We start from the raw sequence: 16,395 nt of genomic DNA on the forward strand, positions 1-16,395 counted from the left end.
TTGACTTTTAACTGAAATATCATCAAAGTGCGTCTCCAATATATAAATTACCAGTACCATAAAAAGAAAAGAAAAATTCGCTTTTTCAACATAATTTTTGAGTTATTAATCTAAGTATTTTTAATGGTTTAGATTTAATACAATTAAAATAATTAACATGCATTAATATAAAGTCACGGTCTCCGCTATATCAATAATAAGGAAATTACAAAACTCCCGCCAGTTTCAAAGAGCCAAAGCCAAACGCCAAAGTGTCAAACCAAATGGAAGGCTTTCAAACTCCACGGCAAGATCAATCGCGACTATCCGATCTTGCGAATCGCAAATCCAAGGACTCTCGATTGAAGAAGAAGGTAATCACAATTCAAAGCTTCAACTCAAATTTTCATCCGTTTTCCTTAATTGCTTTTTTTTTTTTTTCTCTTTCACAGGTGGTAAAGAGGAATTTGGATACTTCAGTTCCTGAAAATCTTTTGACGGATACTGTCAAAGAACCTGCTGATTTCTCTCAGATTTCTGACGCCGATGAAGTATGTTTCAGCTCGATAATTTTATTTTATTTTCTGTAATTTTTTATTGCTGCTTCTAATTTGTGTTTCCGTGAAAGAAATTCAGAATACGGTTGTTATCGCCTGAAATGACTGTTTGAAATTGACGTCTCAGTTTTTCAAATTTCGTAGTTCTAAATTTGTTTTTCTTCCGTTTAAGAGCTTTGCACTAGCTTCGTTGGAACCGCTCGATGTCATTTCACTGGAGAGAGAAGTAGTGGCGAATCTTCTCAAACAAGCTCAAAATCAAGTTTCCAACTCAAATGATATAGAGGCCCGGTCTAAGAGACTTCTGGATGCACTTGTTAAGATCATTGTAGAGGAGCTCTACACAGTGCCTGAAGAGAAAGACCGTTTTAATGAACTTGTTTTGGCGAAGATTCGTATTGTGTTGCTTCTTTTCTTGATTTGGATTATTGTAATGTCGGTGGTTTTGTTCTTCAATTCTGGCGCTGGAGGATCTTTCAGTGGATCTCCGCCTACATGATCTATTGCTTGTGAGGTGAGGTTCCTTGTTTGGCGCTAAGTAGGTGAAATAACTATTGTTCTCTGCATTTAGACTTATAGTGAAATTTCGTGTTATTAATTTTTGAAGTGTAACTGGATTGGCATCTTCCTCATTGTTTCCAATACATGTTGTTGTTAGTTTCATATTCGATAAATTGAGCTTTTTACGTTTTCATTTACATGATCTGTTAGTCCATGTTAACCTTAGCTTGTCTGGCACAATGTTACTAAAATGTTGCTTAAACTGAATTGAGTCTTCATTCAATATAGTGTTACTCTTTAAATGTTAGACCTATAGTTTAGAGCAACCAACGTTTAACTTACAAAACTGTGAACAGAGCAAAGATATTAGGTTTTAGAGGAATCCGTTCAGGAGTTACAGGAAGAGATAAGAAAGAATTTGGGATGACGGGACGATTAAGAACTAATTTGACAGTTAGATTAATGATTAACAGGTCAATAAAGGAGCCTGAAACTTAGTAAGAAGAGAATTAGCCATAACTATTAACGATGACTTTGCTTGAAGTAAATCTTGGGAGATGATTTAGGCATGGTGGAATTGGATGACCTGCACTTAAAATAATCGAGTGGTGTAATCCTCCAAAGTTTTGTTAGTTTATGAATGATGATATATGACTTGGGAGGTAGCTGTACTTAAACGCAAAAATATGGTGTAATCCACCAAAGGGATATCTGAGGTTTGTAATGTAATCATTGGGTTGGGCGTGTGCAAAGTTTCCATCAGCAAGTTTCTTTACGCCAAAATCTGGTTTAACCATTAAGTAAAGGCCAATTCCTAGGTGTCCAAAGAAAGTGAAACGATTTGATTTAGTCTCTAGCGTTTCTTGCAGAATTTCATTCTCTAGGATAATGAAATCCGAACTTTTAAAGCATATTATCTTCATACCTTAGAGATGAAAGTGGTAAACCCTCATAATTACATAGCACATGTCTCTCCATCAATTTTGTGTAATTGTTTATTTATTTTAACTACTTGAAACGTTGGATTATAGGTGCTGGAATTAAGATGACAAACGGACATTACATCTCACCAAATTTTTGGGCTACATATCTCTATAACGTTGGAACATTTGACTTTATACTATGTATACATGAATGCATGAACAGATAATAATTTAGAGACATTTCTCTATTTGTGTTTGTCAAACCCCGGTACATAGTCATGACTGTTGATGCACGATCCATGCCTCGTTGTGGGAACCTGTCATACAGCTTCTGCATGGCTTATTTATTTTTATTTTTTATTTTTTTATTAGAACATAATCTTTATGGACAATTAGTGAGCTCGCTGTCAAAATAGTCATTTTAACAAAGCACTATACTTTGGCTTTAATATTTTGCCAGCCAAATTAATATCTTCAAAGGGTTTATGAAAATCAATGTACCCATTTCTTCATTCAGGGTTATTCTTTACCATCAATTAACAAACTGATATATTTTTTCAGGTTGAGTGAAGCTGGCATCAAAGTAGATCGGTCATATTCTTTCAGCTCTTGAGTTTAGTTGGTTGATACAGTAATAGTTTGATTCTAGTTTGAGTCGTGATGCATATGAAACCTGAATTTAGATTTTACAGAAATCAACTCAGCAATATTATACATTTCATAACCCTTCATGCTAGTGTCATTAGGTTCAAATCTTTACCATTTCCCAGACTTCTACTCTGAATTAATATCACAGATTTACTCATAAGCATTTGAGTGAATTAATCAGTTTCTGGTGCTGCTCATTGCTTTGTGATAATTGTTTTTAAAGTGGGTAAGTCATTGTTGATTCTATTTGTTAATGTTTTGTTGATGGCACTATCTTTATCTTTGATAAGTATGATGAAGGGTAGTGATTACTGAATTAAAAAAAGAAGGGACCCATAGCATGAAATTTTGAGCATAACTGTCACACTTATAAAGGAAGAAAATTCCAAACCACCTCAACAAATACAAATGATGCTTTAAATACTTTCCCAAAGATGCCTCAACAGGATGAGGTGTCTTGGAGACAGTTATATCAGCATATGTGTAGGCTGGACAAGTTGAAAATGCCTTGAAAGTGTTTCTCCAAATGTTAGGGACAGGAAGAAACCTAGAGAATTAGCACTTATAGCCTTCTCAGTGCTTGTAGCAGTATGGGCAAACCAAGCTTGGGGAACAAATCATGCCTTGTACTTAAACATGGACTCAATCAGTCTGTCTGCGTGTGTGTGTGTGTGTGTGGTGTGTGTGTAATGCACTGATACAATGTGCTTCAAGTGTGGAAGTCTAGATGGCTTTTCTGTCTTCGAAGAATATCCTGTACGAGACATAGTCTCATGGAATGCAGTTTTTACTGGCTGTGCTCAAAATGGTCTAGGTAAAAAAGCCATCAGCCTTTATTAACAAATGGAAGCAGCTGGAATTTTCCAGATGAAATTAGTTTTCTAGGGGTTATAGGTGCTGTAGCAATGCAGGTTTAGTGGATAAGCCCGGGCCTATTTCAATTGCAGAGCCAAAATTATGGTTCCCCAACGACTCACAAACATAATTATCACCTTGGTCTATGAGTAAGAGCCAATTAGTGAGTCAAAATAAAGTTTCTTCCAGTGCAAACCATGCACCTTGTGGATATTTTCTCTAAAACAAATGTTACTCATCTTTGTCTAGGAGAAAATTTTTTTAATAACATATATTAGAAGGATTGCACCATTAGGACCATTTTTTTCCTGTCCTTGATTTGGATTGATCATAGTTAAATATATACCATTGGAGCTATGGATTATTTTTATTTTTTTTTTTTTTTTTTTGAATATTTGTTATCAAACTTAATTTTATTGCACATAAGGTAATACTAGCTTTCCTTTTCATGGATGTCTCTTACGAGTCTGTAATCTATTAATAAGTTAAGTGAGTTCTACTATTTCATTTGCAATTGCAATGCCAAACTCTTTCACATCTAATACAGGAAACGCAGTTTAAAAGCAGCTGTTAGATAAGGTAGCGCAGATAATGATCCCAATAACGGAAATCAAACACATTTCAAGCTAAAAAAATCACCGAAAAGAAGACTGCTTTACTTACTGGAAAAGGCGACTTATGTTCATAGCATAACTAAAAACTAATTATCTGCTGCAGCCAACAACAGTTAGGTGCCTTAGACATTTCAATGGTATATGGGTTTCTGTAATTAGTAAATGTAGTAATATATAGCTTCCAATGAAGATAGGAAACATAGTGTAGATTGAGAGTTTGGCTACACCCCTCAAACAAGTAACTGCGCATCTCAAGTGTACGAGATTGTTAGGAGTTTCTTTCATGGAGGTTTTTTACGAGTCTCAATGAAACTGCCTGGCATGCAAGTCCACCTATGAGATGCTCCTTTTATCTTTTCACTGTACCAAAGCTTATATCTGATGAAAAAAGTTCAGGTTAAAAATGAAGTGAAAATTTCATCAATGTTCCTGAGGTTTCATGCTATTGTCTAAACTGGGACTCTAAATTAGACAAACCCTCAAATGAAAGCGCAACTCTCACAATTAAAACTTTTATCCAAGCAAATGACAAGAAGCTTATTAAATGAATATAAAATAATGAATGTATTCAATCAACAACAGTTGTTGCTGTACTTATACAAATTATAACAGTGTTCATGTGAAAAAAAAAAAAAAACAAAGAACAACATTATTTGGAACTAGGAAAACCTATCAATATGTTAATCAGACAAAAAATTTCATTAACTTAGATCCGTTGTATGATGCTTCCAGAGGATTCTCCTAACATTCCTTTATGGTGAGTAAATTATCGGAGCTGCTATGCAAGAGTGTATTAAAACATCAAATCTGTAACATGAGCATCTCAGCAATTCCGTTCTCTAATTCTAGCAACGGATCTAATTGCATTTGGATGTTGGCATCAGAAAAACATAAAGCTATTTCTCACCCCCTGACTGTATAACATTCACCAGATTAATACATAACAAAACATCGCAAGACTAACCAAGAATAGAATCATCAGATTTTTCGAGGCTATATATGTTGCCAATAACTCCAATAAGCTTACTACAATGGCCAACTACTAACATCAACCACGACACAAACCTCTCCATAACGCTTAAACCCTCTCCTTGCCGACTTAACCTTAAAGCCACAAGAGATGGGAATATAAAACCTAATGTCAGTGCTGTCGTTGCCCCTGTAAACTGAAAGCGGTCCAAATGTTGGGAATCGTGGTAGAACCAAAATAAATGCAGACCAATAGAACCACTGTTAAAGTCAACGACTCTTCTTACTCTCTATGAGCGGAGCTGACCCCCAAACACCAAGGCATCTACAGTCTGTCTTAACGAGAAAGAATAACAGGGAAAACAAGAATCAAATGAAGAATGTACCCATCCGTACAATATAGTTCAATGCAGAGCTGAAACGGATCCCAAGATCCTTGTCAAAATTGGTCAGCACATCAGACTCAGTGCCCTTCCAAAAAGTAAATACCCTGATGGCAGTTGATAAATAACCACAATGCAAAGGATAATCGTAATTCTCCCCACCCGATTCATCTTCTGAGGAGACCGCCCTTCAAGCTCATTATAAATAGGGTGTACATTAAAATGGCAAACATATGCATTGTCATAGGATCACCACAAGCCATCCAAAATCGCAGTCTTTGACCCAAGTTCAGGACTCATCCTCGGAGGCTCAATTTTCCCTTCAACAAGCTTAATAAATGCAACCACAAAACATACCACAACAAACACCACAGCGAGGGCCACAGATGCAATGAAGTCAAGTCAAGATTCATCCTATCCAACACACAAAGCGGTGCAAGAAAAACCACCACGACAATAAGAACCAACAATTTCCTATGATCCCCACTCCCATTCCCTAACCATTGATCGAAAACTCCAGTATGATGAGGTGAACCCGACATAACATCGCCCAAAATGATCAAATCACTACCAAAACACCACAGTATTTATAATTATACAAATCTCAGACAAAACCCTAGCAGGCTACCCAATGCATATTGCACAACTTCTCCATACGCGAGCCTTACAAAAAACCGAATACCTCACTAACAATTCAACCTAATTCTGACAAAATGCCGATAAGATTATCAACACAAACCCTAAAGTCAATCCAAGAACTTCATAGTAGCAGGCAAGGCCATCATCCCAGCACCAATAATAGTGGTGGTTAAATTAAAAAAAGCCCCATAAGTACCAGACCCACTATTGTTTTGACCAGTATAAGGGGATGAACATCAGTATCACATCAGGATCATCAACTAAAACATTATGATCATTGGCATTCTTCAATTCAAATCCGTTTTCATCATCAAAGATGGGATTTTGATGTGGGTTTTTTTGGAAGATCTTGGATTTGGTGAACTATTATGTATTTGTAACTCTACAGAAAGTCCTTGGATATAGCTGTATAATATACTCCATTGCGGCAAGAACAATACAAAGAAACGAAAGATCTAAAAATTAAAAAAAAAACAAAACAAAAACAAAAACAAAAAATGTAGGTAAAGAAGATCAAAGACTTACAAAAAACATGAAAGAATTGTGAAGAAATTGAATGGAGTAGAGGAACCCTGGATCTCAGGGTCAACTGTTTGTCTTTAAGATGTTTTTGATCTGGTTCGTGGCTTTTCTCTGGTTCAACAACATAACAGACTGGAGATGACTATTCCGAAAGACTCAGGTTTTCTTATTGGTGGATTTTTTTCCCACGTGGACTTTTTTGTTTTTTTAATTCGTGATTAATTAATTTATTAAGTTTCTTTGTTTAGATCTAGCCTTCGAGTAAACGCAATACCGCGGGAGCTTTAGCGAAATCTCAACATAATACCTCTGGTTATATTTATTTTATTTCACCCTTAAATAATACCATTTAGTAATTATTGGAGATGGTCAAAAATGATAAGTGGGGTTGACCAGAAAGTAGTGAGTTTTGGAAGAGGTTATAAGGACCCAACGGTGTTGAAAGTGATTTTAACTTCGAAATAGTCAAAAAAGCACAAACGTCGACTTGTGATCTAAAATAAGCCGTTTTCCTCTGGCCTCCTCCAAAATAATAACAACTTTTTGGTGAGTATAAATTACCAAATATATGTACCATATAATTATTTATTTGTCATATTAATTTGGATATTACAGTTATATAAAATGTTTTACGTAATTAAATAAATGTCTTCAATCAGTAAGTTCTCAAACAAGCGTGTAAGAAAAAAAAATATTAATGCTATTGGGCCAAAATGGGCCTAATATGTGACAAGAGTTCATAGTCCACTAATTACCTAATGGCCCATATTCTTTCATTTTTTTTCTCCCAAACAATGTATTTCTGTTATTCCTTTAATTTTTCTATGCATGTGAGAAAAATTATAATTATTCCATTTTTGTATCATAATATTAGTATTTATTGAAACTTAAAAATGTATCATGTATTAAAATTTGTTTTATACTAAAAAAAAAAAAAAAATGTCAAATTGAGGAAGTCAAATAAGATAACCTAAATTGCATCATCTTTTTTCTGAGCTAAGCTTGTTGTTGCCTCATACTTAACAGTATTAAAAAATTAAAATATTTAATATTAAATAACATTTGATCTAAGGTTGCAATCGGCCGAGTATTGATAAGTTTGAGCTCGGTTGGCTGGAATAGTCAAAACTCAAGCTCGAGCTTCAATTGTGAGCTTGAGCTTGATAGATATATGACCAATTGTGCACTTACATCATTCAGATCCCCAATGACCTAATCTACCAACCCTTCCCAAAAAGGAACCGTTTCAAACGCCTCTCTCACCCTAAACCTTCTAAACTTGTTGTTGTCTCTTCTTCTGCTTCACTCTCCTCACCTCATTCCTCCTTGCCATGCCTCGCATCTTCTACCTCATCTTTCTCCAGAGTCACCTCATATTCCATCAACTCTATTTCTATCAAACCTCTCAATCTCCCTTCTTGTCTTTGCATATTTCTCCACAGGTACTTCACAATCACCGTAACAGTCCCAATAACCACATCGAAATTTACTATGATATAGGAGATAAATGTCGAGCTCAAGTAAGCTCACGAGCTACTCAAGTCAAGTATATTAAGCTCAACTTGACACAAAGCTACTTGAGCTCAACTCACTTGCGAGCGCTAGCTGTTTGCACCCCTAATTGGAACTATAATTTTAAAACATAATGCCAAAAAGTTGAATTTTAGATTTAATTTCAATTTTCCATTATCTTTGGTACATTGAGGAATTCTTATAATAATTTTCACTTTGTAATTACTATAACTTAGATTATATTAGTTAAAAACATTAGAATGAAATTGACCCACGAAACCCTTGAACACAAGAGTGTTATACCCTAACGAAGAGAGTTCTATCGAAGTCGGTTCATAATTCTATATTTCTTTTGGGTCAACACCAAACCTAAATTTGTAATATTTTATGAGTGGATAGTTTTTTAATGTATTAGTGATTTATAATAACTTTTGGGCATTTACTTATTTTGAACCTTATTTAATCATATTTGTGATTTATTTGTTTAAGTGATTATGTTAATATATATTTTGATGTCTTTGATATACAATATTTGTAACAATTTTCTATTTAAGAAGAATTTTATTATTTTTTTAATATAATGTGTGATAGCATTAATATTTTGAACATTGAATTGAATATTGGAAGTTAAAACTGGTTGAATTTTAAGGCCAAGCTGACAATTACATCAAGACCCAGCTGTTTTGACGTCAACATGAAAGGTACCTGTTTTTAATTTTTAATATATTTTATCTTCATATAAAAACAATACATCACTATCCAATCAAACCTCCATATTTGATTCCTTCTGTCCATTTCCCAGAACACCTTCCTAATTTCCTTACTATATCAAACTCATTCAACTCAACCTTATCATAACTATTATTACGATATTTATTTTATAATTCAATTATTACATACTTTTCGATCACCATTAGGTGGTATGACGATAAAAAAACAAAAAGAGGTTTTATAAGCTCTTGAGTTCAAGTCTCCGTAAACCCTAATAGGGTGTCTACATAGGGGCTTACCTGATCGCTAATTTTAATTTTTAGGGTTCCGAAGAATTAGTTGAGGTGCACGCAATCTATCCAAACACTCCCGATCAACAAAAAAATATATATATGTATTACGACTTTACAAAAATTGAAAATTCTCCAAAGTGAACACCCTGAGATTTTTAACGTGCAAATCAAAGGTGAGCATCTAAACGCTCATTTCACAAACTCTAACAATCAAAAGACGTTCACATTTGATTTGCACGTTAAAATAATTATTACAAAAACAGTCTCAATGGGGCAAGAACATAATTGGGCCGTAAACAAGGCCCATAACAGAATTTGTTTCTTTTGATTTTCTATAAATTGATATTTTTATCAAACAGCGTCTCTCACCGTCGTCATGTCGGCAATAATAGTGCAAAATAAATTATTTGTTATTACAATTCTTGTTAGTGACGTTTTAAACACTGTCGTTTTACTTTGTGGGTATTAGCATTTAAGGTCAAAATTTAGGAGGCCCAGGCCAGGACAGGTTTTAAAGGTCAATTACACTTATTTTGAATTTCCAATTTTGTTTGTTTGGGGCCTACAGTATTAATATTTGGATTTTTCGCTTTAAATTTCTCCAATTCCCCATCAAATCATTATTACTATAATCACACTGTTATGTTAATTAATACTAAACTGTTTGATAAAATATTAATATAATATTATCAAATGGCAAATCTCACTTCTTATAGCATTATAATCTTGACTTATAGTACACTATTCAAGATTTGAATCCAATGTCTTTTTTAACTAATAACGTATCCGAAATCTTCATTTAATCAACGAGTCTCAAATATAGAAAATTTAATTTTCATTTTCATTTAAACTTTAATTTTTGTTAATTAGAATAAAAGTCTGTTTGACTAAGCGTATTTATTGGGAAAAAGAAAAAAAAAACTTATTTAAAATTATAAACACTTTTAAAAGCATTTATAAAATTTTAAATAAGTTATGAGTGATGCTATAGGTACTAACGGATGGGTACTAATCTGTGTACTAACTAAAGTATAGTACCCGTACTATACTTTAGTTAGTACACAGATTAGTACCCATTCGTTAGTACCCAAAGTATTATTCATAAGTTATTATACGGTTTCTCTCATAAGCTCTTTTTGAGATTATTCGAAGTGTTAAAATTTCAAAAATATTTCTATTAAATATTATAAAATTTGACTTGATTTATTCTTGTATATAAAGTCCTTTTTGGTAAATTAATACTAGAAAACTCTTTTGCATTTTCTTTAATCAAACAACTAACAGTTTTTCATAAAAACTATATTTTCAAGAACTCTTCTTCTACTTGTGGTTGAATAAACCGTATCAAACAGACTCTAATTTATATATGAATAATCATACATAAGATTTTTGTCCTTTAGTGTTAAAAAACGATTAAATTTTATTTATAATTTATATTAAGGAGAATTAAGGTTGAGATTATAAAGAGAATTTTCTTTGTTTAATAATCTCATTTTGTAATAGCTATCAAAATTCTTGCAATCATGAAGCGAAAGAGGAGTTTTTGTTCTTGTTTTTTTTATCATCGGGACATCCGAACTAACTTACTTGCATCTTAACTAATCGCTCAAGACTCTGGAGTTATCGATCAGATAAGAGTCTTCATAGCTACCATTATTAGTGTCTAGATGATTCGAATTCAGAAACTTACAAAACCTCTTTTTACTAACTAGTTTGTCCATACCTTAACTAATCAGATAAGAGTTATAGTGACCATCCTTAACTTATTAGTGTTTAAAGAATTCAAATTCAGAAGTATGATAAGGGGGCACGTCATGGAAAATACAGTATCAATCATAGGATAGTCACAACCATAAGAGCAGTCTATGACCAGTGGCATATCTTCCGACATTACAAAGTCCGTGTCATTCGATCCATCACAAAAAGATGGGATTTTGATGTGGGGTTTTTTGGGAAGATCTGGATTTGGAATATATGTATTTGTAACTCTACAGAAAGTCCTTGGATATAGCTGTATAATACTATCCATTGCGGCAAGAACAATTACAAAGAAACGAAAGATTAAAAATTAAAAAAAAAAACAAAACAAACAAAAAAAACAAAAAAAAATGTAGGTAAGAAGATCAAGACTTACAAAAAACCTGAAAGGAATGTGAAGAAATTGAATGGAGTAGAGGAACCCTGGATCTCAGGGTCAACTGTTTGTCTTTAGAGTGTTTTGTTATGGTTCGTGGCTTTTCTCTGGTTCAACAAAATAACAGACTGGAGATGACTATTCCGAAAGACTCAGGCGTTTCTTATTGGTGGATTTTTTCCCACGTGGACTTTTGTTTTTTTTAATTGTGATTAATTAATTATTAAAGTTTCTTTGTTTAGATCTAGTTCGAGTAAACGCAATATCCCGCGGGAGCTTTAGCGAATCTCAACATAATACCTCTGGTTATATTTATTTTAATTTCACCCTTAAATAATACCATTAGTAATTATTGGAGATGGTCAAAAATGATAAGTGAGGTTGACCAGTAAAGGATGAGTTTTGAAAGGGTTATAAGGAAGCCCAACGGTGTTGAAAGTGATTTTAACTTCGAAATATGTCAAAAAAGCAAAACGTTCGACTTTGATGCTATTACATAAGCCGTTTCCCTCTAGCCTCCTCCCAAAATAATATACTTTTTGTGAGTATAAATTACCAAATATATGTACCATATAATTATATTCGTCATATAATTTGGATATTACAGCTATATAAAATGTTTTTATACGTAAATAAATAAATGTCTTCAATCAGTAAGTTCTCAAAACAAGGTTGTAAGAAAATAAAAATAATTAATGCTATTGGGACCAAAATGGGCCTAACTAAGTGACAGAGTCATTCTATCGCAATTACCTAATGGCCCATATTCTTTCAATTTTTTTTCTCCCAAACAATGTATTTCTGTTATTTCCTTTAATTTTTCTATGCATGTGAGAATAAAATTATAATTTATTCCATTTTTGTATCATAATATTCAGTATTTATTGAAACTTAAAAATGTATCATGTATTAAAATTTGTTTTTATACTAAAAAAAAAAAAAAAATGTCAAATTGAGGAAGTCAAAATAAGATAACTTAAATTGCATATCTTTTTTGAGCTAAGCTTGTTGTTGCCTCCATACTTAATCAGTAAAAAATTAAAATATTTAATATTAAAAACATTATTGTATCAAGTTGCAATCGGCCGAGTATTGATAAGTTTGAGCTCGGCTTGGCTGGAATAGTCAAAACTCAAGCTCGAGCTTCAATTGTGAGCTGAGCTTGATAGATATATGACCAATGTGGCACTTCATCATTCAGATCCCCAATGACCTAATCTACCCATCCCTCCTCCCAAAAAGGCAACGTTTCAAACGCCTCTCTCACCCTAAACTTCTAAACTTGTTTGTTGTTTCTTCTGCTTCACTCTCCTCACCCTCATCCTCCTCCTTGATTGCCTCGACATCTTCTACCTCTCTCTTTCTCCAGAGTCACCTCATTATTCCATCAACTCTTTCTTATCCACCTCTCAATCTCCCTTCTTCGTCGCGCATATTCTCCACAGGTCACTATCACAATCACCGTTAACAGCCCAATAACCACATCGAAATTTACTATGATATAGGATTATAAATGTCGAGCTCAAGTAAGCTCACGAGCTACTCAAGTCAAGTATTATTAAGCTCAACTTGACAAAAGCTACTTGAGCTCAACTCACTTGCGAGCAGCTCAGCTGTTTGCACCCCTAATTGTAACGATATAAATTTAAAAACATAATGCCAAAAGTTGAATTTTAGATTTTACATTATCATTTTCCATTGGTACATTGAGGAATTCTTATACTAATTTTCACTTTGATAATTACTATAACTATGATTATATTAGTTAAAAACTATAGAATGACAATTTGACCCACGAAACCCTTGAACAACAGAGTGTTATACCCTAACGAAGAGAGTCTATACGAAGTCGGTTCATAAAAGTCTATATTTCTTTTGGGTCAACACCAAACCAAATTTTTAAATATTTTATATGTGATAGTTTTTATAATGTATAGTGATTATAATTAACTTGGGACATTTACTATTTTGAACCTTATTTATCATATTGTGATTATTATTTGTTTAGTGTTATTATGTAAATATATTTGATGTCTTTGTATAACATATTTAACAATTTTCTATTTAAGAAGAATTTTATTTTAAATATATGTGTGATAGCATTCTATTTGTCTCTTACGAGTCTGTAATCTATTAATAAGTTAATGTGAAGTTCTACTATTTCATTTGCAATTGCAATGCCAAACTCTTGCCACGTCTAATACAGGAAACGGAAGTTTAAAAGCAGCTGTTAGATAAGGTAGTGCAGATAATGATCCCAATAACGGAAATCAAACACATTTCAAGCTAAAAAAATCAACCGAAAAGAAGACTGCTTTACTTACTGGAAAAAGGCGACTTTATCTGTTCATATGCATAACTAAAACTAATTATCCTGCTGCAGCCAACAACAGTTAGGTGCCTTAGACATTTCAATGGAATATGAGTTTCTGTAATTAGTAAATGCTAGTAAAATATATAGCTTCCAATGAAGATAGGAAACATAGTGTAGATTGAGAGTTTGGCTTACACCCCTCAAACAAGTAAACTTGCGCAATCTCAAGTGTACCGGAGATTGTTATGGAGTTTCTTTCATGGAGGTTTTTTACGAGTCTCATATGAAAATGCCTGGCATGCAAGTACCACCTATGAGATGCTCCTTTTATCTTTTCACTGTACCAAAGCTTATATCTGATGAAAACAAGCTTCAGGTTAAAAATGAAGTGAAAATTTCATCAATGTTCCTTGAGGTTTCATAGTCTATTGTCTAAACATGGGACTCTAAATTAGACAAACCCTCAAATGAAAGCAGCAACTCTCACAATTAAAACCTTTTATCCAAGCAAATGACAAGAAGCTTATTTAAATGAAATATAAAATAATGAATGTATTCAATTCAACAACAATGCTGTTGCTGTACTTATACAAATTATAACAGTGTTCATGTGAAAAAAAAAAAAACAAAGAACAACATTATTTGGAACTAGGAAAACCTATCAATATGTTAATCAGACAAAAAATTTCATTAACTTAGATCCGTCGTATGATGCTTCCATAGAGGTATTCTCCCTAAACATTCCTTCTATGGTGAGTAAACTTATTGGAGCTGCTATGAAGAGTGTATTAAACACATCAAATCTGTAACATGAGCACCCTCTCAGCAATTTCCGGCTTTTCTCTTAACTTCTTAGCAAAATCGGCATCTAATTGCATTTGGATGTTGGCATCAGAAAAACATAAAAGCTATTTCTCACCCCCTGACTGTATAACATTCACCAGATTAATACATAACAAAACATCGCAAGCAATAACCAAGAATAGAATCAATCAGATTTTTCGAGGCTATATATGTTGCCAATAACTCCAATAATGCTTACTACAATGGCCAATACTAACATCAACCACGACACAAACCTCTCCATAACGCTTAAACCCTCTCCTTGCCGACTTAACCTTAAAGCCACAAGAGATGGGAATATAAAACCTAATGTCAGTGCTGTCGTTGCCCCTGTAAACTTGAAAGCGGTCCAAATGTTGGGAATCGTGGTAGAACCAAAATAAATGCAGACCAATAGAACCACTGTTAAAGTCAACGACCTCTTCTTACTCTCTATGAGCGGAGCTGACCCCACAAACACCAAGGCATCTACAGTCTGTCTTAACGAGAAATGAATAACAGGGAAAACAAGAATCAAATGAAGAATGTACCCAATCCGTACAATATAGTTCAATGCAGAGCTGAAACGGATCCCAAGATCCTTGTCAAAATTGGTCAGCACATCAGACTCAGTGCCCTTCCCAAAAAGTAAATACCCTGATGTGGCAGTTGATAAATAAACCACAATGCAAAGGATAATCGTAATTCTCCCCACCCGATTCATCTTCTGAGGAGACCGCCCTTCAAGCTCATTATAAATAGGTTGTACATTAAAATGGCAAACATATGCATTTGTCATAATTGGAATCACCACAAGCAAATCCAAAATCGCAGTCTTTGACCCAAGTTCAGGACTCATCCTCGGAGGCTCAATTTTCCCTTCAACAAGCTTAATAAATGCAACCACAAAACATACCACAACAAACACCACAGCGAGGGCCACAGATGCAGCTGAAGTCAAGCTCAAAGATTCAATCCTATCCAACACACAAAGCGGTGCAAGAAAAACCACCACGACAATAAGAACCAACAATTTCCTATGATCCCACATCCCATTCCCTAACCATTGATCGAAAACTCCAGTATGATGAGGTGAACCCGACATAACATCGCCCAAAATGATCAAATACACTACCAAAACACCACCAGTATTTATAATTATACAAATCTCAGACAAAACCCTAGCAGGCCTACCCAATGCATATTGCACAACTTCTCCATACGACGACGCCTTACAAAAAACCGAATACCTCACTAACAATTCAACACTAATTTCTGACAAAATGCCGATAAAGATTATCAACAAAAACCCTAAAGTCAATCCAAGAACTTTCATAGTAGCAGGCAAGGCCATCATCCCAGCACCAATAATAGTGGTGGTTAAATTAAAAACAGCCCCATAAGTACCAGACCCATTATTGTTTTGACCATGTATAAGGGGATGAACATCAGTATCATCATCAGGATCATCAACTAAGCTTATGATCATTGGCATTCTTCAATTCAAATCCGTTTTCATCATCAAGATGGGATTTTGATGTGGGTTTTTTGGGAAGATCTTGGATTTGGTGAACTATCATGTATTTGTAACTCTACAGAAAAGTCCTTGGATATAGCTGTATAATACTATCCATTGCGGCAAGAACAATTACAAAGAAACGAAAGATCTAAAAATTACAAAAACAAAACAAAACAAAACACAAGAAAGAAAATGTAGGTAAGAAGATCAAGACTTACAAAAAACATGAAAGGAATTGTGAAAAATTGAATGGAGAGCGAACCCTGGATCTCAGGGTCAACTGTTTGTCTTTAAGGATGTTTTTGATCTGGTTCGTGGCTTTTCTCTGGTTCAACAACCTAACACTAGGAATGACTATTCCGAAAGACTCAGGCTTTCTTATTGGTGGATTTCTTTCCCACGTGGACTTTTTTTTTTTTTTAATTTAGTTGAATTAATTTAAAGTTTCTTTTTTTAGATCTAGTCTTCGAGTAAACGCAATATTCCCGCGGGGCTTTAGC

The 16,395-nt window shown here is 34.0% G+C and overlaps 2 protein-coding genes and 1 pseudogene across 2 annotated transcripts; 1 reads left to right on the plus strand and 2 right to left on the minus strand.

Annotated features, from left to right (window-relative positions):
* The first annotated feature begins 234 nt into the window (after positions 1-234).
* On the plus strand, positions 235-1,037 carry LOC116109553 (protein SINE3-like). The gene is made up of 3 exons (XM_031395782.1): positions 235-353; positions 432-530; positions 709-1,037. The coding sequence occupies exons 1-3, from the start codon at positions 264-266 to the stop codon at positions 1,033-1,035; spliced, it is 516 nt and encodes a 171-aa protein (XP_031251642.1). The 5' UTR covers positions 235-263; the 3' UTR covers positions 1,036-1,037.
* A 4,181-nt stretch (positions 1,038-5,218) lies between these two features.
* On the minus strand, positions 5,219-8,020 carry LOC116109559 (annotated as a pseudogene).
* Positions 8,021-14,114: 6,094 nt separating this feature from the next.
* On the minus strand, positions 14,115-16,070 carry LOC116109561 (amino acid transporter AVT6E). The gene has a single exon (XM_031395787.1). It carries the CDS (start codon positions 15,869-15,871, stop codon positions 14,543-14,545), a length of 1,329 nt encoding a protein of 442 aa, XP_031251647.1. The 5' UTR covers positions 15,872-16,070; the 3' UTR covers positions 14,115-14,542.
* Between the last annotated feature and the right edge of the window lie 325 nt (positions 16,071-16,395).

The sequence above is a fragment of the Pistacia vera genome, unplaced genomic scaffold, assembly GCF_008641045.1.
Source record: "Pistacia vera cultivar Batoury unplaced genomic scaffold, PisVer_v2 Contig582, whole genome shotgun sequence".
Taxonomy (NCBI): domain Eukaryota; kingdom Viridiplantae; phylum Streptophyta; class Magnoliopsida; order Sapindales; family Anacardiaceae; genus Pistacia; species Pistacia vera.

What these genes read in the sequence shown, in the direction of transcription:
- LOC116109561 (XM_031395787.1), bottom strand. Translation starts at nt 15,871, where the DNA reads ATGCCAATGATCATAAGCTTAGTTGATGATCCTGATGATGATACTGAT.
- LOC116109553 (XM_031395782.1), top strand. Translation starts at nt 264, where the DNA reads ATGGAAGGCTTTCAAACTCCACGGCAAGATCAATCGCGACTATCCGAT. An exon ending in ACTCTCGATTGAAGAAGAAG is followed by an intron (nt 354 to 431) that starts GTAATCACAATT and finishes TCTCTTTCACAG; the next exon opens with GTGGTAAAGAGGAATTTGGA. An exon ending in AGATTTCTGACGCCGATGAA is followed by an intron (nt 531 to 708) that starts GTATGTTTCAGC and finishes CTTCCGTTTAAG; the next exon opens with AGCTTTGCACTAGCTTCGTT.